This window comes from Perca fluviatilis, chromosome 18, assembly GCF_010015445.1.
Source record: "Perca fluviatilis chromosome 18, GENO_Pfluv_1.0, whole genome shotgun sequence".
NCBI lineage: Eukaryota > Metazoa > Chordata > Actinopteri > Perciformes > Percidae > Perca > Perca fluviatilis.
In genome coordinates, this window is record NC_053129.1 from 1565954 (window position 1) to 1592343 (window position 26390).

General features: G+C 38.4%; 1 protein-coding gene across 4 annotated transcripts in view; it reads right to left on the bottom strand.

The window, feature by feature from the left end:
- tube1 (tubulin, epsilon 1) overlaps positions 1–11510 on the bottom strand; it is a 37371-nt gene extending 25861 nt beyond the window's left edge. For all 4 annotated transcript variants that reach the window (XM_039782609.1, XM_039782610.1, XM_039782611.1 and 1 more), the window contains exons 1-8: positions 11328–11510; positions 10987–11060; positions 8608–8660; positions 8452–8509; positions 7294–7409; positions 5558–5679; positions 4351–4538; positions 1531–1703 (exon numbers count right to left, since the gene is read on the bottom strand). In XM_039782609.1, coding sequence (XP_039638543.1) covers positions 1531–1703; positions 4351–4538; positions 5558–5679; positions 7294–7409; positions 8452–8509; positions 8608–8660; positions 10987–11060; positions 11328–11352 — 809 coding nt within the window. In that variant the 5' untranslated portion in view covers positions 11353–11510. The remainder of the gene's footprint in view (positions 1–1530; positions 1704–4350; positions 4539–5557; positions 5680–7293; positions 7410–8451; positions 8510–8607; positions 8661–10986; positions 11061–11327) is intronic.
- Positions 11511–26390: the final 14880 nt, after the last annotated feature.

Here is a 26390-nt window from a genome sequence, read left to right on the forward strand (position 1 = left end):
TTTGTGTCAAAGCAACAATAGATGTGTTAATTGTATAGCCTACACAGACAGACGTTGTGCTAACTGTGTTAAGAGTTTAGGAAAGTTAAAAGTATTGAAAAAAGTGTCATAGCGATCGTAAAAAACTGTATCATCCAGCTGCTATGTCTCCCATCATCTATGGAGGCACAAAGTGAAAGCATTCCTCTGCCTGGAAAGGTTATGAGGTTATGTTGGACACTGACCTGAAGGACACCTGGGTACCACTGTGTCAACTTACATAGCATGAGTTCATAAGCTGGAAATTCCACCCCAAAGCCTTTAAACTGGACTCTGGTTTAAATGTTCATACTGGCAACACAACAACAACGCAGAGCCTTGCTGTAATCTGCCGAGGGCTATAGTCTGAACAGCCCTACCGGCATTCCGGTTGGTCAGTTAGTCAGAAAAGGTAATTGCAATATTCTGCTTTCTTAGTGGGACTCTGTTCTCTCCTGTCTTTCCATCCTTATTGTCTTCATCTACTTCAATCTAAATAGGCAAAACATGACCTAATGAGCAAGCAAAAATGTATGCCAATAAGTATATAATAAGCTGGAAATTCCACAACTAGGGCTGTGTATCGTTCCAAAAATTTCGATACCAATACCGTGACTTTGATACTGGTTCCTAAACGATACCTTTTTCCATACCAATTTTATAAAACAAAAATAAATTGCATTATGCCACACATTCTTTTAAATCTGACTACGTGAGCCATCTCTGTGTAACAGAGTTTTTCCAGCACGCCTCTACGACATGTAACGTTAGACAGCCAATCATAAACATTATTAGATCTTGGTAGAAGCATGCTGCATGATTGCAAACATTTACTCCTTATGTACTGAAATTAGGTATTGAATGACATGCCTTTTTTTTAATACTTTAGAGGCAATTCGGTTGGTGCCTAAAAGTATTGGTATTTGGTACCCAGCCCTATCCACAACAACACTATCCATGTCAGACCAGACTTTAAATTGCTTTCAGGTGATTTACAAAACTGTAAAGGGACACGCCCCTTCCTATTTCCTTAAATCTTATACTCCAATCTGAATTTTCTGCTCTCAGAATACAGGGGTCCCTGTATGTCCCAGAGTTAAAAATAAGTCAGCAGGCCACAGAGCCCTTTCCCCTTTCCTCTGGAATAACCTTCCTATGGACATGAGTCAGTTGAGGCCTTTGAATCCAAACCCAAGACTTATCCGTTTGCTTTTACTTTCAGGTAATTGGGTATTATTTTATTATTGGGCTGGCGGGCCGCTTTCAGCCTCAATGTATCATTAAAGCCTAGTAGTTATAGCTCTTGTTTGTCCTGCCGACTGCTGGACCATGGGACGTCTCTCTGCTTGACATTATCCCGGGATCAATCTTTTTCAGATATGTCCACATTCTGTCTGTTTAGATTAAACTTCACCCAAAACAAACATGTCTAGTGGTGAAATAAACAGGCAGACTCCTGTCTCCCTATGCAGACAGGGGTCTTCTGTATATGAGCAAACAGAAATACTATACCTGGTAATATTGAGCAACAGGTTAGCCACAATGTTATTCATGGCATCAAAGGGCTTCTCTGCCCCACTGAGCCCGCCCTGCCCAGAGATGATGGTGCTGTCTCTCTTGATCGCCGACCCTGGCTTTCCACTGTGAGACATATTTTTAATCTTGTCCACAATGTCGACCAATGACTGAAGGAGGAGAAGTGAGAACAAATACTCGTTAATATTGATTAGGGCTGCCCAATAATATACAGTTTTTTTATCATCATCGCAATATTAACTGGTGCGATAAAGACATGGCGAAAGGCTGCGACATATCGCAAAAAAAATTGCACTTTTAGTGGTGCCTTTTATGTTCAATTTGTTCAATAAAAGAATATTGGAAATGATTTCCTTTGTTTTAAATTTTTAAGATTTTAGCAGAATATTGAAAGCAGCAGAAATGCAGAAGAGTACACTTTACGGGTTTCTGCAGGTTTCAGCAAGTCAAATTTCAGACTTTTTAAGACCTTTTTAAGACCAGTGAAATTTAAGAGCCATATCACGACATCAAAACCAAAGTGGGATGTCAGAGTGCGGAAACATTGTCTGAAACAATTCCCTGCTTTCCTCATTGGTATTATAGGACTGGTGTCTAGATCGGCTGCAACATAAGTTGCACGTTGGTCTCATTTCTAGTCGTAATACAGCAAATTATATTTGGAGTAGCAACAGAAAAAACTACAACACCACAGAATTAATAAAATAAACATTCTAAAGCACTGCAGGAACATTTCAATGAGCATTACAGGTAGCGTTACATGGAGGTTGGAAAATTAAGACCGGTTTAAAAGTATTAAAGATCTAGAACACAAAACGACTTTTTAAGGCATAAAATGTTGACCCCGCAGAAACCCTGCTTTAATATCTGATCATTTATCGCAAGTGATATCATTATCGCAATAATCAGGAACGTTATATGCCATATTTTCCTCATATCGTGCTGCCCTAATATTGATAGGGCTGGGTATCATTCAAAAGTTTTTGATCCGGTGCCAATTTCGATACCTCAGTTTCGATGCCGGTTCCTAACGATACTTTTTTCGATACCATATGTTTTAAAATCCATTTCAACATCAACAAAAATACATTAAACACAAAACTTTTATTTTCCACCTTAACTGTGAATCAAAACAGTTATCAAAAGTAAAACATTCTGGTAAAACTGCTCACTCATTAACAGTACCTAACAGTAACGTTATTAAAAGTGCCTTGCAAGCTCAGCCTGTCAGTCAGTCATCAGGGCAGAGAAACCACCGTTCTGCCTGCTTGTCTTAAAGGAACACGCCGACTTATTGGGAATTTAGCTTATTCACCGTAACCCCCAGAGTTAGACAAGTCGATACATACCCTTCTCATCTCCGTGCGTGCTGTAAGGCTGTCTGACGGCTCCAGCATTAGCTTAGCCTAGCACAGATCCTGCAGGTAACTGGTTCCAACTAGCCTACTGCTCCCAATTGTGACAAAAGTGACAAAATAACGCCAACATGTTCCTATTTACATGTTGGGATGCTGTGACTCTACAAATCACAACATGTAAATAGGAACATGTTTGTCACTTATTTGGAGCAGTAGGATTACTGGAACCATTCACCTGCCTGTTCTGTGATGGGCTGATGCCGCTGGAGCCGTCAGACAGCGTTACAGCATGCACGGAGATGAGAAGGGTATGTATCGACTTGTCTTACTCTGGGAGTTACGGTGAATAAGCTAAATTCCCAATAAGTCGGCGTGTTCCTTTAAGGCCGGGACACATCAGGCCGATTATCGGCCGTTAGACAGTCTGGTGAGGTCAGTGACTCAAATCTGTTCGCTATGTCCCGTGCCGTCGTCCGTCTGGGGGGCTGTCGGCGTTCATTTTGGCCGACCTGACATGTTCGGTCGGCGGCAGGGAAGTCAGGACTCACCCGGAAATGACGAGCGGAATGAGATGACTAGAGTCTCTCAAAATCTGATGAAAATCTTTTAAACTGACCTTTGTTGAGCTGAAATGAAGACAGATTCAGCAACTGCACGGGCTATTTCTCGCTTCAAATGTTTTCAGAAACATGTTTCAGTGAACTATTTTAGTACAATATGAGATCTTATTCTGGACGGCTGCCTTGACAGTCTGGCTTTGAATTTCCGGAGAAAACAAACCCATGTGACGCGTTAGTCCAATCAGCTGCCGGTTTTCATTTCTTGGGCAACATTACAGATTAGCGCCCCCTGCTGTTATGGAGATGTATTACGTCTTGTCTCCTCTCGTCTTTTTGGTCTGTTCTGTGGCAGTTTTTTGGACCTCAGGGACGCGACATGATCATATCGACGGGGTTTTCTGTCAATGGTCGCCCGTCGGCTATATGTGTCTACACCATTAGAGGAAGTGTAACGTCAACAGCACAGCGACCGCTTTCAGCTCGCCATTAATATCATATCACAGCAAACGCTGTCTGCGTGAAGTTTTAAAAAACTGTAACCACACTAAAACCAACCATGACTCTCTGTGACTTCAAAAAAAACTGCAGACAGTTTACTCCGACCGCACCTCTGTGTGTGTGTGTGTGTGTGTGTGTGTGTGTGTGTGTGTGTGTGTGTGTGTGTGTGTCTCGGTCGGAGCTCCGCTCTGTGTCAATATGCAGAGAGGACAGATAAGCTTGCGCTTACGCACTCAGACGCTTTTGGAACCGAAATTTGGCATTTTTCGGTGCCATAAAAGTATCGAATTTCGGTACCCAGCCCTAAATACTGATGAGTTCAATTTGTACATACTGCAGGGATTTTTGTAGAGAGAGGGTAAAAATAAAAATGTACAAACTTGGTTTTCAACAGGGAGGACACAGTCGGCGTGCTCTGTGAGCTCCCTCATGGCCAGAACGCTGTTGTAGGGAGAGGTGATGACATCATCCTCCGCAGACGGATAGATGGAGGTGACAATTCGACACACCTCAGGAAACTCCTCCTCCAGCAGGCTCAACACTCTGGTCCCCAGGCCAGAGCCCGTACCTTCAATTCAGAATTGATGCATTTACTTTCTGCTGTAACTAGATTTCTTCAATGTCATGTAATTGGTGTCTGTAATTATTGTAGAATATTGTCGTGACCTGGTTTTCCCATCTCAATTTCCCCCAGACAAACCACATTTCTTGGGCATGTATACCTATAACAAGGCAGTCGTAAAACTGAGACATATAGATGCTATGAAGAAAACGTGTTAGTCCAAATGCTTGGACATACTCACTCACAAAATATATAAATAAAATCCCAAAGCTGAGTCTCAAACCACTAATACGTTGAGCTCCAACATCTAAAGATCACTGATTTCAAAATAAAGGCTTGTTGGAGCTAAGATTTAATGATTGAATGCAGAGTGATAGGAAAAGCATCCACACACTTCATTCTGTACATGTCATGTATAGGGGCACCAATGCTTCCATGGAGTGAAAAGTGTTTAAAACCATTCCTTCATTCCCTCACTCACTATTCCCTAAATAGTGTTTATTAAATAGTGAACTATATCGGGAATGACCAAACGAGGTTTCGGACCCTAACTGAAAACATCGTCGCATGCGCCAGTTATTTGTGTGACAGAAGAGGGTGCGCCCAGCATCATGTAAACAAACCGAAAAACAAAAATACTTCTAAAACTTCCCTGAAACAAACCGAGCACTCGGGAGAATAATTAAAGGTTGGATATATGTTGCATGTTACATTTCCTCTGTTTAGAAACAAAAGCCCGCTCCATTTTTCCTTTACAGTTTTCGCGGGTCCTTCTGCTTCTTCTTCTTCTCCGGGAAAACACGAGCGCGTTGCATTGTGGTATACGTGGAAAAAAAAAATGTAGGGTACATCGTATGTACACTCAAAATAGCTGTGCATTGTGGGTTTTTATAGTGGACTATATAGTGAATACAATTAACCACGGAGAATTTGGAAACCACTACAAAATGGCGAATGTATAGTAGTACACTATTTCTGTGATAGGGAACGGTCTCCAACCCAGCTCAGGTGTCTTCGTGCCTTACCTCCTCCCATAGAGTGAATGAGAAAGAAGCACTGCAGACAATCACAGTGTTCTGCTGCCTTCCGCAGCTTATCTACTATCTGCTCCCTGTAGGCTGAGCCATACGTCATGTGTCCAACTGCCCTGGAGAAGAAGAGGCATATTAATGAAGGGAAAAATTGTTAAACAATGTCTTTGTTTGGGATGCAGGTAGGGCTGCTCGATTATGGAAAAAAATCATAAACACAATTATTTTGGTCAATATTGAAATCACGATTATTTAATTTAAGTTCACAGCAGACAGATTTTATCCCCCTAACCTTTAAAAATGTTGTGGGAGGATAGGGCTTAAATTGAAGAGAAATGTAGGAGATTTAATTTTGAAAATGTCCTAGAAATGTGGGACCATTGGGCTGTGGGGACATAGGGCTGACCCAGCTGTGTGACTGTTTGAGAGAGAAAGGCATAGTGGAGACTGAAAACATTGGTTTTCTTTCAAACTTGTTTAGTAGGTGTGGTATTTGCAGGATTTTCCGAATATTTATAAAGATATTTTGTATAATATAATTTAAAGGTGCTTCATAATTAGTAAACAAAGAATGACTTCTCAAATTTAATATCAGTTTGTTCGGGCTCACACTTACAAACTAAGCTGGTGGAACCACAGAAAAAATGAAGGTGCCTAAATGTTATGTAACAGAAGATGCAACCAATTGTTGTAAGAATGTAGTCAGTTAGCTGTGCATGTGCACTTCAGAATAAGAGGCTGAACAAGGCCTTTGTTGGAGAGGAAATCAATATGCTGTGATAATCACAGCTCCAACATAGTTAGATAGCGAAGTGGAAAAACATCCATTGTTGAGACTACTAAGCTACTCATCATCATTTGTTATATTGCTGGGAATTTGAAATGTGGTGGCTGTATGAGATAGTAGCTTTTAATCTTCCAGCCAAGGACAACACATATTATTTAGAACTCATGACACAAAGTGTAGCCAAGGCAGCTAGTGTTTTTGCATTTTATTTTTTTACTATAAAACAGCCTTGAGTGTGGTGTTTTTCTTTGGGTTGTTGTATTTTCTCTGCTTGCCTGAGCGCTGAAGACGTCTGGGCAGATTGGTGCACCAGCACTGCACGGACCAGGAAGAGTCGGCTGATACTCCCTGCCTACTGTCAGGGTAGACTGTAGTCCCTTCTTTTGTTGCATTTTATTGTACAGTAAAAGAAAACCATATAGACAATTTTAAAACCATGCGTGTGTGTGTGTGTGTGTGTGTGTGTGTGTGTGTGTGTGTGTGTGTGTGTGTGTGTGAGAGAGTGAGTGAGTGAGTGAGTGTGTGTGTGTGAGTGTGTGAGTGTGTCAGGCCTGGGGATATAAAGTACCTAAATGTCAACTTTGTGACAATTACAGAAAATTACTCTGGCAATCCAATGGACCTTTTTCACAGCAGACATGTTGACTTGTCATAGTAGGAAAAGCACAGCTGAAATTGATAACCTTAACAATGGTTCAATTCCATCAAGTGTCCCAGTAAGCTATTTCAGTGAGTCAGCATGCACAATACCAGGACCTCTCCTAAGTGGAATGCAGCCATCATTAATGGTTTGAATACACCTGTACTTTTCCTACTATGACATGTCAACATGTCTGCCGTGAAAAAGGTCTACTGCATTGAATCCCTGAACACCTCTCCATCACAACAACTTTTTTGCTACCAGCCTTGTGAGCTTGTGTCCTGTGTCTAGTCTGTCTCTCACCAGTTGTTGCCTGAACCTGACACGTCTGTGAGGAGCTGAGTGCTGTCGAACATTTCTCTCAATGGGCCCTGCAGGATCTCGTTGACCACACCCTCCTCCATGTCCACCAGCACTGCCTGTGGATTCAAATGTATGAGTATAACGCCAGCACATACAGTGGCTTTCTTTGTGAATAAATAATGTATCGTAAAAAACCAAACCTAGAGATTGGCATGGGGTACTTTCCATAAGATCATCTCTCAATGCAAATCAAACCAGCTCTCAGGCTAATTGAAACAAAACCATGCCAATATCTAGTTATGGTGAAGGGTATGTGATGATGTGGGGCTATTTTAATTCCAAAGGCCAAGGGAACTTTATCAGGATGCATAGTATCCTGGATCCATGAAATAACTGGCCTTTAAAAATAAAAATCTGCCTGCCTCTATGGGAATTTAACATAGTGGTGTACTTACTTATGCCCCCTGTATTTTAAGGAAGAACATTTATTTATTTACGATACATTATTCATTCACAAAGAAAATTGGTGTCCTTAAAAGGTTGGATTTTTTCAAATTTTTTAATTAAGGCATTAAGATCAATTTCCAAAAGATGTTTTTTTTATTCCTCTTTTTAGTCAACTTTAGCATGGGTGTGTAAACTTATGCAAGCCACTCGATGTTCCAATGCTATATTATACTGAGCACATATGCCTTTGACCCCCTGCCACAATTCCATAACTCCTCTATGTAACTTGAATCGATGAATGCCAAACCTGAAATGCAGAATTCAACTCTGACTTACAATCAGCAGTTACCTCTGTGAAGACCAGAGGATAGAGAATGTTCTCTCAAGCAGATTCCTATTAACCCTTGTGTTGCCCTTCGGGTCCCAGTGACCCGAAGGACAACACAAGGATTATGTACTTCCGTTTACTTTGTTAAGAATTGCTCTCTAAACAAGGGTTAATACAGCACCTTAGTTCTTGTTTGTACAGCATTTTGGTCAGCTTAAACTGTGTCTAGAACTGTGTTCTAGAAATAAACTTTACTTACTTTACAAGAAACAGGGTTTAGAGAGCAATTCTCAACAAAGTAAACGGAAGTACATAATCCTTGTGTTGTCCTTCGGGTCACTGGGACCCAAAGGACAACACAAGGGTTAATGAGCAGAACTTACCCTGGCCTTCAGATGTTGGATTCTCCCACCAACAACGTGGGCTCCCCCATCACTTTCCCTGGAAACAAAATATAACAGAACTACATTCGGGCATCTGTATGGAGGCACATGTCTCAACCCATGGAGCAATAACTGGGTGAAAGCAGGTGTGATTACCTTGAGTCCACATTTCGGAAAAAGCTACTGAGGGCCTCATCGTACAATCCTTTCTGAATAGGAGAGAAACACAGGATATTAGAGATGCCCTAACAAGTCGTGGTAGGTGATTAACATGTCTGTTCTTAGAAGCTGTGTTAGGGCACAACAACAGTGGGCTTCCCTTAGGATAATTCAGATTAAATCATTCCTGTCCATCAGATTTTGTTCTAGCAATTTAGTTGTGTTCGCAGTTCTCAGCAATTATTTTGGTGAGTACAATGGTATCATAACTGATGGGAACAAAGGCAAAAAACAAAAAATTAAAAAGACCCAAGTTGTAATAAACTGGAACCATTAATGTTCTAATGAAAACATTATTTCTTTTGTCTGTGTAATCAAACAATAATTCTGTATAAGAGTGTGTATATGCACTGTCTGTCTGTCTCTCTGCCTGCCTGTCTCTCCATATGTCTCTCTGCCTGTCTGTCTGTCTCTCTCTGCCTGTCTGTCTGTCTGCCTGCCTGCCTGTCTGTCTGTAGTGTAAGGTTCTAAGGATCTAAACTACACTGTTTGAGGGAAAACAATACTTCAGTTAAAACCATGGTGGTTAAAATGGAAAGAAACTTTTGTTTTATTTTATATTATTTATATTTATTTATATTTATATTATATCTATTTTATTATTTTGTTTTTTGTATGTGTTGTTGTTTTAGCTGGTGATATTGTTATACCATTCCTTTATATGTGTGTGTATGTATCCTATTGGCCTTATAACATTTTACATTTGCCATAGTGTAACTAGGACTGCAACTAACCATTCTTGTCATTACTGATGAATCTGTAATGGTTTTTTGACTAACTAAGTAACTAACTGACTGACTTGTTTCAGCCAAATATCCACGAAGTAAGAAATACACAGCAAATTATGTTTCAGAAATTCTCCTAATAATTGTGATATGATTGGAATAATTTATATATATATATATATATATATATATATATATATATATATATATATATATATATATATATATATATAGATATACACACACACACACACACATACACATTATATATATATATATATATATATATATAAATAAAAAAAAGCACAGGTGTAAGTAATTAAACTAATTAATGTTTGCGCCATTCCATTCAAAATCCTAGTCCCAGTAAAAAAGTACATCATCCATCATTATTACTATTAATATTAATTAACGCTACACCTGTGCTTTTCTTGTTATGCCATGTAAAAATGTCTTGTGAAAAAGCCTCTTATTAGGATCCTTCAGTCTTATCAAATACAACGCATTTAAGAGGACAGTGTAATGTTACAGTCCGTAGGATGTATGTATGTGTATGTGTGTGTATGTGTGTGTGTGTGTGTGTGTGTGTGTGTGCTGCATGACACTGGCAGGACGGCATGCTGGGAGCGCAGAGACGAGGCTTTCCCCTGGCAGACACCCGGAGCCCATCATTAGCTCCTTTTGTCAAGAGTCTGGGCGCTCACTCCTCTTCTTCCCCATCTTCCTGTCTATCCATTCAATCCCCCCCGCCCCACACTATAAGCCACTGTTCTTTCTCCTCTGCTCCATGCCCTACTCTTTTGCCCCTGTAATCTTTTTCTATCTCATAACACCATGCATACTGTTAGTTTTCACTAAATGACGTGTTCTTAGATTTCTGAGGATGAAGGAGAGGCTAGGTTCGGATGGAAAGATTAAGCAAGATGGTTTAATAAAACAACATGAAAAACGATAGTCAACAGAAAACACAAATGTTACACTGCAGCTGACAGCGGACTGCTCTCATGCTTCTCTTGTGGAGTCACAGAAGAACAGTCCTGAGATCGTCTCAGGAGCCCCCATTTATCCTGTCCCTCAGGATAAAGACACACCTGAATTTAGGTTTACTCCAGGTCACAGACTAAGGTTGATTATCATGGAAGTGTTGATTGTATTCAAGTTTACAGAGTTTGCATTTCCTTTGTTCTAATCACGTCTAGCGGTTACCTTTCCTGTGGGGACAATGAGTCTCCTACAGTATGCTAAATAACAGCCATGACCTAATTAATTCTTTAGAAGCTAGCTTTTGGGTGAGGCAGTCAAATGCTGATTAGTGTGGTGTGATGAAATCGGTTGATTCAGTGCTTCCTCCAGCTACAGTGTTCATTCAACCAAAAGTACATTTTTATCAGACATCACCAATGCTTTAACTTTTTTTTAAACCTAACAATACCTCTCTCTCTTTTTGTCTTTCTCTATCTCTCTGTCTATTTTGGTGTTCCTCCTGATGAAGGGCACAGCACAGGGACTATAAAGTGAATCATTATTTCAAAATGTGTTGTCGGTGTGTGTGTGTGTGTGTGTGTGTGTGTGTGTGTGTATTAGCACTTACTTTATTGACGTGGGCATGTTCTCGCAAGGCAAGATCCCAAAACCTGCAGCCAACCTGGTTCCCACACTGACCAACTGAAGAACACGAATTCAAAGTGTAACGTTAGTTACAGTAACAACATAGCTAGGTTAGGGAAATGTTTCCACGAGTGAACGTTAATGTTATGTTAATTAAAAGTGTAACGCTAGTAACAGTAACGACGTAGGTTAGGGAAATGTTTCCACGAGTGAACTCTAATGTTACCTAGCTACAATGCCTACCTACCAACACAGCAATTGACAGCTAAGCTAACGTTAGCTAGCTACGTCTATTTAACGAGATGCACTGGAGTTTGAACTCACCTTGGACAACAACTGACTGTGTCATGGCGGCAGCCACACGCAGACCCCTGTATAAGGCGGATTTAAGTCATACGTAATGTTAACATTTGTCCATAACTCTCCATTGAAACTACTTTGTGTAAATAGTTTTGAACGCTTCTTTCATCTCGCGCCTCCCCTGTGTTTGGTCGAGTGCTAATGACGTATTACCATGGAAACAGCGTACACGTAACGTAGCTTCCGCATAAAAAAGCAGCCAAAGCATATTTGGTAATAACGAAGGGAATCATGTACAAAAATGGGAATATTTTAAGTTTAAAATTAGAGAAATAGCAATCAAACGAAGTAATAAAGAAAAATAACTTGGCTAATGAAATAAATATTATGGATAAACTGAATGTTTTAATGACTAAAGATAATATTTCAGAGGAAGAAATAACGTTGAAAAAATTAAAAGAGGAAATAGATAATGTGTATATTGAAATGGCTAAAGGGGCATTTGTAAGGTCTCGAGCAAAATGGTTGGAACAAGGGGAAAGAAATTCAAGCTACTTCTTTGCTTTAGAGAAGCAAAATCGTAAGAGAAATAATTTAACTACTCTTAAAATTAATGATAACATCACTTCTAATTCTTTAGACATTTCAAGATATGTTGGTACATTTTATAGCAATATATATAAGTCAAATATTCAGTTTGATGAATGTGATAGATTTATCGAGTCAGTTAAAGGGGTGATAGAATGATTATATAGGGTATTTCACACTGTTCCTTATGGTCTCCTAATGGGGTATGTAACATTGGTTGGGCTGAAAATGGCCTGGTTGATATTTTATTGGCCCTTATGCATCCCTGTGTTTTGGCCCTATTTGTAACAAGAGCTTTTCTTCCAAATATGGTATGGTCATGAATATTTAGATGAGCTGCGCGGTGATTGGTTGAGCGACTTGCCATACGCAGACATTAGAGACGCGCGCTGATTGGTTGAGCGAATCCCCAATACACATACATTAGAGAAGCGACAGAATCTCATATTCCAGACACTGCAATGTTTCATTACCAAATTCACTTCTGAGACTTTTTTAAGCGAGAAATCAACTATATAAAGCTGAAATATGGGCTGTTTTACAAAAATTGATGGCTAATTGCAAATTTGGTAAGCGCGTTCGGGACTTTAGGAGCTCCACACAGTCTGACGGAGCGACAGCCTGCTGGGCTCCATACCCAGGGCAAAGTCACCCTTTGTGGATACTGCATACGGGGCTCCGCGGCCCGCTGCCGGCATAACTATATCTATAAATAATACATTTACGGTTTTGAATGTCCCAATGTCTTATAAAGCTAACCGTTGTGTCCGATTTGATTTTAAGGTATTTTATGAACGCGGGGCTCTTTGTAGGACAAGCAGCTGCTTGCTATATGTCTCATTCATTACAATGGGGAAATACCGCAGCTAGCTAGGTACACTTTCGCCATAACTAAATTATATTTACTGTTTGAATTTCGTCCGCCACTTATACAACACATTCCCCAATGTCTTATAAAGCTAACCGTTGTGTCCGATTTGATTTTAAGGCATTTTTATGAACGCGGCGTCTTTGTAGGACGAGCAGCTGCTTGCTATATGTCCCATTCATTACAAAGGGGAAATACCGCAGCTAGCTAGCTACATTGTCGTCAACGAAATTATATTTACAGTTTGAATTTCGTCCGCCACTTATACAACATCATTCCCCAATGTCTTATAAAGCTAACCGTTGTGCCCGATTTGATTTTAAGGCATTTTTATGAACGGATGCGCGTCTTTGTAGGACAAGCAGCTGCTTGCTATATGTCCCATTCATTACAATGGGGAAATACCGCAGCTTGCTCACTTTCGCATAACTAAAGTATATTTACAGTTTGAATTTCGTCACGGCATGAATATTACAGGTTCCTCAAGGTCTTACAAAGCTTAGCTAACACTTGTCCGATTTCGGATTCCAATTGAATGTATTTTTGTGAATGTCAGAGTTAGGAGGAGGCTAGCTAGCTCTCATTGATGGACTCCATCTCACCGCGGATCTATCAATGAGACTCGCGGACAAGAGGCGTTTATTTCCCGATTGTTTGTTTAAATAACTCAACACACATACCCATTATAAGATTAACTGGAACCTGCGGGCTGCGGTAAAAGATTGCGGGCGTAACAAGCTCGCTGACACTGCGGTCAGGGTGGCGATGTAGCAACCCAGGCAGCACCAACACCGGCACTAAACTCCGACACACAGTCGGAGAAAATTTGCAATTAGCCATCCATTTTCGTAAAGCGGCCCATATTCGAGCTTTATATGGTTGATTTCTCGCATAAAAAAGTTTCAGAAGTGAATTTTGTAATGGAATAGCAGAGATCTGCGTGACCTAGCTAGATTCAGAAGACTACCTGATCTCAGGTCAGTTGTGTAGCCTATGTAAATGTTGGGGCGTGACTGTTCCTCTTAAGGTTCCGGATTTTGAGACGCTTACGCAAGCAACTCAGCTTTGTTGGGATTCGGTTTTCAGAGGCAGTTTCAAAATATGAGATTTTCATAGTAAAGGGGTGTCAGTGGGATTTTGAGCTTCTATGTATGTCCTATTTACCCACCAAACTGTCGTTATTCAACTATGACAGGGTAAAATCGGTTTTGCATTCTATCACCCCTTTAAAGCATTTACACCAACTATATCTGAACAATTTAAATTGGAATGTGAACGTCCCATTACTAAAGTGGAAATCTCAGAGGCTGTTGGCTCAATGAAAAAAGGGAAATCTCCGGGTAATGATGGGCTTTCAGTCGAATTTTATTTGCATTTTTGGGAAATTATTGAAAATTCTCTATTCGATTTATTCAAAGAATGCATCTTAAAAAAGGAAATGTCCACAAGTATGAAACAACGTTTAATATGTCTTCTCCCTAAACCTGATAAAGATCACTTATTGATAGAAAATTGGAGACCTATTACGCTCTTAAATATTGACTATAAAATGTTATCATTAATTTTTGCTAAACGATTAAAAAGAGGTCTTCATGAGATAATAAGTGAAACACAAACAGGCTTTATGTCTAACCATCATATTAGCTCTAATATAAGACTTGTTCTCGACCTGCTGGACTACTCTGATAACATCAATACTGATGCACTGATAGTATTTCTTGATTTTTATAAAGCATTTGATACGGTAGAACACTATTTTTTACTCAAAGCACTTAAAATTTTTGATTTCAGACAAAATTTTATATCTACAGTTGAAATGTTTTATAAAAATATTGATAGCTCTGTGATATTATATCCTAACACCACAAAAAGATTTCCTGTACTGAGATCAGTTCGCCAGGCCTGCCCTATTTCACCGTTCTTGTTCCTGCTAGTGGTTGAATTACTGTCATTACATATTAGACATAATCATATTATTAAAGGTTTGTCTATTTTTGGTAAGGAAATTAGAGTTACTCAACTAGCGGATGATACGGCTCTCTTTTTGAGTGACAAACATCAGATTGAATATGCTAAATCCCTAATTGACCATTTTTCAGCTGCTTCTGGTTTAACACTTAACAAATCTAAATGTGAAATTTTATGTTTGTATCAGACTGAAGAGGAAAAAATGTTTAATATACCTGTTAAGAAATGTGTTAAATATTTAGGTATTCATATCTGCAAGGATCACAAGGAACGTCAACAACTTAATTTTTCGTCTAAATTGAAGAAGACTAAAACAATACTGAATTTATGGCTTCAAAGAGACATTTCTATTCTAGGTAGGATTCTTTTGACTAAAGCAGAAGGAATTTCAAGATTTGTCTACCCTGCCCTCTCTCTCAATGTCCATGATTCAATGTGTAAAAACATAAATTCCATATTTACGAATTTTGTATGGAAAAACAGACACCATCATTTAAAAAAAGCGGTGCTCTCTGGTTGTAAGGATGAAGGTGGATTTGAACTTCTGGACTTTTTGGACTTGAATTACACCTTTAAGGTGAAATGGTTGAAGGAATGTTTGAGAGCTCCAGAGTCTTTATGGTACTTTATCCCCAATAATATTTTTAATAGTGTAGGAGGTCTTAAATTTGTATTGAAATGTAACTACAATATTACAAGATTGCCGTTAAAACTATGCCAATTTTATCAACAAGCTCTTTTGGCCTGGAAGTTGTGTCATTCTCACAACTTTTCTCCACACAAGTCTATCTTATGGAATAATGAATGCATCACTAAGGGGAACAAGTCACTCTATTTGCAAAATTGGATCAACAGAAATATTATCTTCGTGAAAGATCTTTTTGATTGTAATGGTCATTTACTTAATTATGAATCTTTTCTCAGAGAGAAAGCATTCCCAATAACGTTCAAAGAATATAATTCAGTTTTCAAATCTATACCTAATGGCATTTTAGAATTAATGAAAAGTTATGAAAAACAAAATGAAGTTATTGGTTTTAATTTTACTCTTTATATAAACGGTACGGATATTATGAGCAGCAATTGTACTAATAAGCACATTAGAAAATGCTTTCTAAATTTAAAGAAAATATCACCTTGTGGGAAATTTTTCTGGAATTCTCATTTTACTAACGTTAACTGGCACAGGGCGTGGCTTGTTCCCTTTAGATATTGTATCACGAACAAAGTTAGGGAATTGCATTTGAAAATATTACATAATATATACCCTACAAACTTATTTGTCTCGAAATTCATGCCTGTTGATAACTATTGTAGTTTTTGTAAAACAGAACAAGAGTCGTTAACCCATCTTTTTTATGGTTGCTCATTCTGTATTGTATTCTAAAAAGCTTTGAAGATTATATGGTATCTAAAACAAAATATACAATCACACTTGAAGGGAAACATATTATTACCTATTTTGAATGTAAAGATAGAAAGTTATGTAATATTGTAAATCTTTTTATTTTATTAGGTAAGTTCCATATCCACAAGGCAAAATTTTCCAGTTCAACACCGTGCTTCAAACTATTCCAAGCTGAATTTGACATGTACTTTGAGTCTCTCAAGTTCGCATCCAATAAGAAAGCTATATTAATATCTGATATCTACTCAAATCTCTTTGTTTAAGTGTTCCTGCTGTCTTTAATTTTAACATTCTTGAAAGTCTGTCTCTTTTTGTTTCTTTTATTTATTTAGTTTAGACTATTACGCTATTTATTTTATCTATTATTTGTATACTTTTTTGTATCATATTTGTTCACATACTACGACGATCGAATTTTTGTTAATTGTATTTTGAAATAAAGTTTATATATAAAAAAAAAATAATAATAAAAAAAAACGTAGCTTCCGCATATTGTTTTGGATTGACGTTGTTTATATCAATGGTTTATATATGTCAATGTGACGTTGAGAACTTCATGTATTAATTATTATATTGTGTGGCTCTAAGATCAAATAACAAAGTAGACATGTTATTTTTTTACTAAGAAGGAAATGATTTGGATAAATGCCATGTTTTCGTTTTGAATCTTTTAACTTTATTTGGAAAATGTTATATCCATTAATATAAATAGTCTGAAAGAAAACCGAATATTCACCGATTTAAAAAACGACATGACATTTTATTTTAAAACTTTAAAAGGACTGACAAATAAGAAAGCCGTCCGGACTCTAAACATCTAAAATGCCTTAAAACCTCTTCAATGTAAAGTGTACACCCCTTTTTGTTCATGTTTATCGGTATATATTTACTGTATTCATTGTGCTATTGTATCTTTACTTAAATAATAAAGTAAAATAATAAATAAAAAAACGCAGCTTAATTCCGCATATGTGTCTATGGCTTCCGCACAACTTTACATCATCTCTCCAAATAAATATGAGACTGGTCATTAGTTTAATAGAGAAAGCGTCTTCTGGAAGAGGTATTTTCGTAGAATCAGTCAAATGTAGCCTATATTATAAGAAGAAACACCACTCTGTCTCGACTGTATCACGATGGTTACTTAGGCAACAATATGCCAAACATTGAATGAATCAACGAGTGTAAATAATATGTTGTGGAAATCTACTGTATACACAGTAGAGGGCAGTGTTTAACTATATTTATTTCAAGTAGCAGTCTAACAAGAGACAGACACAAAAAAACTAATATAATAAGCATACATTTTATAACAGAAATAAAATGAACTACTACAATAACTAATTGTCAAGTAAGTAGGCTAAGCAAGTAAGTAACACTTTATTTATATTGTAGCGACCGGCTGCCAATCACCTACGTATGACCCCCCCTGCAAGCTGAGGTTGGCAGCCTGGTGAGAGGGGGGCGGTTCCCGTGGGGTATATAGCCAACGGGTAGAGGAAGTTCGGCCTCTTTGGGAGTTCCGGCCAAGTCTCGGCCCTCTCTGTGTGTTCTAATCAAGGGGGTAAGCTTCGCTTCAGAACTCGAGCCATCTATGGCGCCATTTTGTGGCTACCTGGCCATCACCTCCCGTTAGCATTCCGCTGACCGCCATTTTTTTTTTACGTCACTTGACAGTGAATAACTTTACATCTGAAGCGTTTAAAGACTATTTGTCCATTGTTTATTTCTAAAGAAACACGACAATGTATAAAAGGCTCCATTACCTTGTACCTCACGTTATGGCTCCGTAGCAGACGTTTTTGTAAAAATAGGCTAACAATTGTATTCTGCCCTCACTGTTAGACTCAGACACAGCTATGCAGATAGATAAACTCCTCGACAATTGACAGGTGTGATGTCCTTTTATTGACGTATCCTTCAATTACCGACTACTTGTAAACTACAAAAAGAAACACATAAACAGCATGTAGACTGTATTTTAATGTATGTTAACATGTATCTATGCAAAGTCTGGCTAACATTCATCAAAGCTAAAACTATCAAATATAATCTTGTTTAACATAAATGTTCACGAATATTGTCTTCAAGACTCATATTAAACATAAAATACTCACAAGCAATGCTTTCTGTAAGACAACAAAGAAGGATGGATGTAGATAGCGTCAGAAGTGGATTCTGCTGTCAGCCATATTTCAACTTGTGCTGTGTTTCTAACTCTCATGCTAATAAAGGTTAAACATAACACTAGTAACAACTACAACGCCTCCTGCTGGAGGGAAAGGAAACTACTCCAGCACACTGCAACACCTCCTGCTGGAGGGAAAGGAAACCACTCCAGCACACTCCCCGCCTGACGTCCATAGGATGTCAACCTTAATTCTTAGGACTGTTGGCTACATTCATTGGAGTTGCGCAGCAGAAGTACAGTCTCCGTAACTGGTCTCAAGAAAGTTTTGCACGTACCCCCAGAAGCAACTTTTATCTCTACCTTCCTGACTTTTCCATCTTGACTGGGGAAGGTATTGATCACAACTCCCATGGGCCATTGGCATCTTTTGGCTTGGTTGTCCTTTAGAAGTACAAGATCTCCTACTTGCAGATTTGGCCTGTTTGTCTGCCATTTTCTTCGATCTTGCAATGTTGGCAAGTATTGAGTTCTCCAGTGGTGCCAAAAGACATTAGAAAGATGCTGCACCTGTCTCCACTGGCGTCCGTACAAGTCTGACTTTCCAAAGCTTCCAGGAGGAATAGGTGGAGATCCAGTCTTCTGGGTGAGCAGTGTAGCAGGTGTAAGAATGAAGGGACAGTCGGGATCAGATGAGACGGGAATGAGAGGTCGAGAGTTTACGATGGCGGTTACTTCTGCAAGAAGGGTAACAAGAGGTTGAGCAAGTCATTTGTACTCGTGAGATGGCACGCTGAGACACTGAGACGCCACCAAGGCCAAAAAACCCCTCTTTAAAGGTTATTTACCCACTTAATCTGTAGTCTTTACACAAATATAAGAAACTGGAGTCGTTTGTGCATGAGACAATTGAAAGTTTGGAGTCTTACATCGACGCATATTACGACAAAATGGCAAAACCCGATAACAAGCGTGGTAGACGCGACCTGGGCTCAAGTGGCACGGAGGAGGACTGTTTGCTTACCTCAGAAATGCAAAGTATTAAAGAAGCTTTGGACGGCATGAACAGCAAGCTGCAAAAGCTGGACATGCTAAATCAACTCGAAGTGGAAAGACATGAAGCAATCACTGGAGTTCTATACAGAAATAGTCGACGGCCTCAAACAAGAGAATGCGTCGCTGAGATTAGAGGTGAATAATCTTCAACAACTGACTACCGAACTCCAAGGAAATAACATAAAAATGTCGGAAAGCATTTTGGATATACAGAGTCGGAGTATGCGGGATCATATAATAATCCATGGTGTGCACGGAGACAGCAAAGGAAACTTACCAAGTCACAGAGCAGCTGGTTAAAAAGTTTACACGGAGCAGCTCAAAATGGATCAATCCGTGGGTACAGAACATTCAACTTGCTAGAGTGCAACGGATCGGGAAACCCAAAGGAGCGAAAAGACAAACACAGACCCATCGTGGCTAAACTTGCCGTGTCGGAGGGACAAATCCACTATTATGGCAAGAGGTCGGGAACTGAAAGGATCAACTTTTTCCATCACAGATCAGTTCCCTCCGGAGATTATGAAGAGACGAAGGCTACTCTATCCAGTCATGTCGGAGGCAAGGAAAAGTGGCAAAACGACGCGTCTTATTGTAGATAAGCTTTACATTGATGGAGCTTTATATCGGAATTCCCAGATGACATATTGGTTGTCTGGAGGGGACAACGCTGGCAACTAGCAGTATGACCAGACGATGTAAACATCGCGCGACCTGATGACGTCACACAACTAAATGCACTGTCAACGAGCCTAACATGGAAGAAATTACTTTATGTAGTCATTTAGGTGAAAAAGAGAGTTTTCTGTTTACCATGGACTCTCAATGGATAAGGTGCCTTTTTAGGAGGTCCCAGTCCTTATGGATTGGGCTTAGCTACTCAAAGTGGGAAAATTGAACATAATCAAGAAGTGTGAGGAGGGGGAAGTCAAGTGGTCTGGTTAGTTCTCCCTCTGTTGGGATCAGGCTATGGGAAGAGCATACTTACCCACCATAGAGAAGAAAAAAAGACAATGGAGGACTGTGGCTTTAGTGAGAGGTGGGTTATATTTGCTTGGTTTGTTTTTTTGGTTTGGATTGTATGCTGGTATATGTAGGGGGAGTTGTGTGTGTGGTTTGTGTGTATGTGTGGACAAAGTTTATTTTTTGGTGGGGCACTACACTATATTGATAAAGATTTTACTAGTTAAATGGAAAACCAAAAAAAGTCTATAGGAATTTCTTCATTTAATTGTAATGGTTTAGCAAATATCTCTAAAAGGAATGAAATTTTTACTTGGTTAAATGATAAAAGGGACGTTCAAATTATTTGTATGCAGGAAACGCACTCTAATTCAGAAAACGAGTTAAAATGGAAAACTGAATGGGGAGGAGATATATACTTTAGTCATGGTTTAAAAAATAGTAGAGGTGTTATGATTTTGATTAAAAATAATGTGGATTATACACTGCACTCTGTATCTAAAGATAAGGAGGGTAGATGGATTGTAATAGATATAATGATTAACAACTTGCGTATGATTTTAACAAATATGTACGCTCCTAATGAGGATAACCCACTATTTTTTGGTGAAATTAATACTCATTTAAATTCACTAAAATCGAATCAAATTATAATAACTGGAGATTTTAATACAGTTTTAGATACACATAAGGATCGCAGTGGTCTACATAGATTTAATAATCATCCTCATGCACTTAGGGGAAATTCAAGAAATGGTTGCATCATTGGATCTCGTTGATATCTGGCGTTTACTAAATAAAGATATGATGAGGTATACATGGCGGAGGAGGAAGACAGGCTAGTAGAATCGATTATTTTCTGATTTCCTTTGCATTGGTTCCTAGAGTGCTAAATTGTTGTATTGGGGACAGCTTGAGATCTGATCATAGTTCGGTTACATTGCTGATTGATAATCTGCAATGTTCCAGAGGACGAGGTTACTGGAAGTTTAATGTATCGCTTTTAAATGATGATTCATTTGTTAACATTACCAGGAGATTTATCAAGGAATTTTTCGAAGATAATGAAAATTCCTCTAATCCACATAATGTTTGGGAGGCTTTTATGTAATGCTTTTTTAGAGGAGCACGCGATTAAGATGGGATCAATCAAGAAAAAAGAAACCTAAAACAGGAACAAGAACTTCGGACGAAATAAATGAACTACAACAATTATTAGATAGAAGTTATGCAATTGAAATAGAAATATTAATTAAAAGAAAACAAGATAAATTGGAGAGTCTTTATCAGGAACGGGTAAACGGAGTTATGCTTAGGTCACAAGCTGCTTGGATGGAGAAGGGAGAGAAGTGTACAGCACATTTTTTACGGTTAAACCAAAGAAACTTTGTTAAAAAGAATATTATGAGTTTATATAGAAATGATGTTTTGGTTACAAATCCACAAGAAATATTGCAGGAAGAATTTGAATATTTTAAAGCTTTATATTTTAATGATGCAAGTTCGGAGCCCCTTAATGGTGTGAATGAGCAATATTTCCCTTCAAACAATGTCTCTGTACTTTCTACTTCACAGCAATTAAGCTGTGAAGGCGAAATAACAGAGCAGGAGTTATTGGAAGCAATTAATTCATTTTCAGTTGGTAAATCTCCTGGTATCGATGGAATCCCAACCGAGATGTATAAGATTTTCTTTACAGAAATTAAAAAAACCCTATTAGAATCTTTCAATTTTTCTTTTTTACAAGGTATTCTATCTAACTCACAAAGAGAGGGAGTTATCTCAATACTCTTAAAACAAAATCCTGATGGGAAATATAAAGATCCCAAATAGTTAAAAAATTGGCGGCCATTGACCTTGCTTTGTTGTGATACTCGTATTTTAACTAAATGTATTGCTTTAAGAATAAAAAATATAATTGGAGATCTTATAAAAAATAATCAGACAAGTTTTATTAAGGGAAGATTTATTGGAGACGGTTTGAGACAAATACTGGACACGATAGATTTTTATGAGAACCATCAGGAACCAGGATTATTGTTTGTTGCTGATTTTGAAAAGGCGTTTGATAAAGTACAATGGAAGTTTATAAAACAATGTCTTGGCTTTTTTAATTTTGGGAATAATTTAATACAGTGGTTTGAAACTCTTTATAATCATCCTGTTAGTCGAGTGATCAATAATGGTCATATATCAGACACTTTTGTATTAATGCAAGGAGTCCGTCAGGGGTGTCCTTTGTCGCCATATCTTTTTATTTTATGTATTGAAATTCTGGCTATTAGAATTAGGAATAATCCAGATATACCGGGTTTATTTCCAAATGGGCAAGAGATTAAACTGACAATGTATGCTGATGATGCTACCTTTTTCATAAAACCAACACAATCCACTTTGGAAGGATTAATAAAGGAATTAAATATTTTTTCAAAAATATCTGGATTGAAACCTAATTTTGAGAAATGTAATATTTTGAGAATTGGGACATTAAAAAATACCAATTTTATTTTAAACAGTTCGGCCCCTGTTAAATGGATTAATGGAGAAGTTAATATATTAGGGATTTATTTACCGGACAACTTCAAAGAAATTGTTAAATATAATTATGAGAGAAGGATGGAGAAGGCTGATAGAATTTTACAACCTTGGAGGGGAAACTCTCTGACAATTCAAGGAAAAGTAACTCTGATAAATACATTAGTAATTCCACAATTTGTTCACTTATTAATGCTTCTTCCTTCACCTAGCACAAAATTCTTTAAACAGTTTGAACAAAAAATTTTCAAATTTATATGGAATGATAAACCAGATAAAATTAAAAGGCAATATTTATATAATTCTTATGATAACGGTGGACTGAAGCTAAAAAATCTTCAAATGATGGACTGTTCCTTGAAAGCCTCTTGGGTGACTAAAATTTATCACAACAAACAATGGATTACGAGCCAGAGATTATATTCAGCCCTTTCCTTCTTTTCGAATAATTTGTTTCCTTTTTACCAATTAAAAACAATACATATTGATAAACTATTTCAAAGTAGTTTAAAAGAATTATCACCATTCTTCAAGGATGCACTGAAGGCTTGGTTGAATTTCCAGTACTACCCTCCAGATACAATTCAAGATATTCAGACACAGTTGCTATGGATGAATTCCAAAATTATGGTTGGAGACAGGCCATTGTTGTGGGAGGAATGTGTTAAAAATGGGTTAATTTTTGTCAATGACCTTTTAGACTTATCTGGAGATTTTATTTCTTATGAAAACTTGAAAACATTTTTTAGCATTTCTCTGACGGTTACAATTTAACCAGTTAATTTCTGCAATTCCCCCAAATTTGGAAAAAGAAATTGCAAAATGATAAGAAGAATAAATTAATGGTTTGTCTCCCACCAATAAGATGTTTAAAATGGTTATCTGGTGCAAAGATAAATAAAATAATATATATTTGTGAAAGTAAATATCACAGGCACTGCACTTTTTCCACACAGAACCTGCTTGTTTTGGGAAGACGAATTTAATGAACCAATTTTGTGGAAAGATTACTTTAAAACAATTTATAGAACTACAATTGATTCATATTCCAGAATATTTCAACTTAAAATCTTTTATAAAAATTATTGCAACAAAAAGTCTCTGGTTAAGTGGCAGATAGAAAAAGACCCTTGTTGCAGGTTCTGTGGGGATGAGGAGGAAGACCTGATGCATTTGTTTTATTTTTGCCCGCATGTGGCTAAATTTTGGACCAAGATACAGATATGGTTAAGGTCTATGGATATTGTTTTGCGAATCACACCTCAGAATGTTTTGTTATGTGTATATGAGGGTAAATGTAATCACTTTTTGAATATGATTGTTTTGATAGGTAAAATGTTTATTTTTAAAGCTAAAACTACATCAAATTTATGTATAAAACACTTTAAGAATAGAGTTTATCATCAGCATATGCTGGAAACAATCATAGCAACGAATAACAACAGAATAATTGAACATGAAAAGAAATGGAATGTTTGTTTACTTGAATTAGAGGATTGATTTATATTAATTTTTTTTTTTTCTTTTCTTTGTTGTTTCTTTATTTTGTTTGCTTTGTGCTTTTTTTTATTTTATAGTGTTTTTTTTTTGTTAAAACACTACGAATGTGGAGTTGAATGTGGTGGTGATTGGGGTGTGAATACATGGGAGGGTGGTAGGGGTGGGTGGGGGTGTTTGAAGCTTGTTTTGTCTTTGTAATTCTTAATTTGTTCTATGTATTAGATTCTAAATAAAAAAAATAAATAAAAAAAAAAATAAAATAAAAAGAAGGGTAACAAGAACTTCGTGGGTCAGCAGCTGAACTGAGTAGTCAACATTGAGTCGAGAATACGCTTCACAATCCCAATCATGCGCTCCCAACTTCCACCCATGTAAGGGGCATGAGGTGGGTTAAAGACTCATGTGCATTCATTCTTGTCCAAGAAATCTTTTATCTCCGAGTTACCACACTGGTTTGAGGTTATACCAAGCTCCTTGCATGCACCCAGGAAGTTGGTTCCACAATCCGACCTGAGTTGCTTTACTGGTCCACGAATGGAAATGAACCGTCATAAGGCGTTGATGAAGCTGGATGATTCCATTGACTCGATTACCTCGATATGGATGGCCCTGGTACCTAAGCAGGTAAAAATGACGGCCCAGCGCTTACTATTGGCAAGACCTCCACGTGTTCGACGAAAACTGATAGTCCAGGGTCCGAAGACATCGAAGCCAACGTAAGTAAATGGTGGGCAGACAGTTACGCGATCAATAGGTAGGTCGGACATCTTTTGGGTTTCTGTGTTCCATCTCAGTTTGCGACATTTGACACAGTGGTGAATGATGGAGCTGATGCAATGTTTTCTGCCAACAATCCATAATCCGGCTGTTCTTACAGCGCCCTCTGTGAAATGGCGTCCCTGATGCTGTACTCGTTGGTGATAATGCTGTACCAATAGTGTACTCATGTGGTGCTTTCCTGGGATGATGAAAGGATGTGCTTCATCATTTTGCAGGTCGGCGTGTGAAAGGCGACCTCCAACTCTAAGGCAGTCAGCGTCATCTTTGAAGGGCGACAGGTTTCTGAGTGGATTTTGCTTTGGTAGCTCTTTCTGAGCTTCAATGCATGCAAAGACTTCAGGATAAGTCTTGTGTTGAAGACAGCTCAGAATAACGCCTTTTGCTTTCCCATAGTCCTCTGGGGTGATACCTTTGCAAATATGCCAACCTTGACATTTGCTTCCATAAGCATTTCCCTTGTAGCATCTGGTGATATGAACGAGTCTTGCTATTGCTCTAAGCAGTGAGGTCCAGGTCGAGAAGGACTCGAAGCGACTTGGATCTAGGAAAGAGTCTGTGAGACGAGTAGCAAAGTTCGTCACTGAAGGGCGAATTCCGGGGTCAGAGTCTGGACTGAGTAACTCAAAACAGCACTTGGTCTCTTTTGCGTGCGCTCGTAGCAGGAAATCTGGTCCTTTGAGCCATGTGCTGGACATCAGAGTATTTGCTGGGATGGACCTGGAAGCTACGTCGGCTGGGTTTAAATCTGTCTGCACATAGTTCCATTGTTCTGGGCTGGATGATTTTCTGATCCTTTGAACTCGGTTACACACGTAGACATAGAATCTTCTGGATTCATTTTGTATGTATCCAAGTACTACCTTGCTGTCTGTGAAGAACCTTGTACAATGGAATGGAAATCAAGTCTGCAATCTCGATGGCAAGAACAGCTGCACATAGTTCCAGCCTCGGGATAGTTATCTCTTGTTGTGGGGCAAGTTTAGCTTTGCCAAACACAAATCCAAGTTCGCTCTTGCCTTCTGTATCTGTGACCTTCACATATGCTACAGCAGCAATAGCTTTGGTGGATGCGTCACAGAATATACAGAGCTCCCTTTTGGCTGCACCACAGAAGGATATGGATGTGTACATTCTTGGTATTCGCACTTGTTCAAGATGCTTCAGGGATTCCTTCCATGTACTCCATTCTTCTCGCATTCGTTCTGGAAGTGGGTCGTCCCATTCACCTGCATCAGTTGAAAGCTCTCTCAAAAGGGCCCTGCCTTTGATGCTAACCGGAGCTGCGAAACCTAG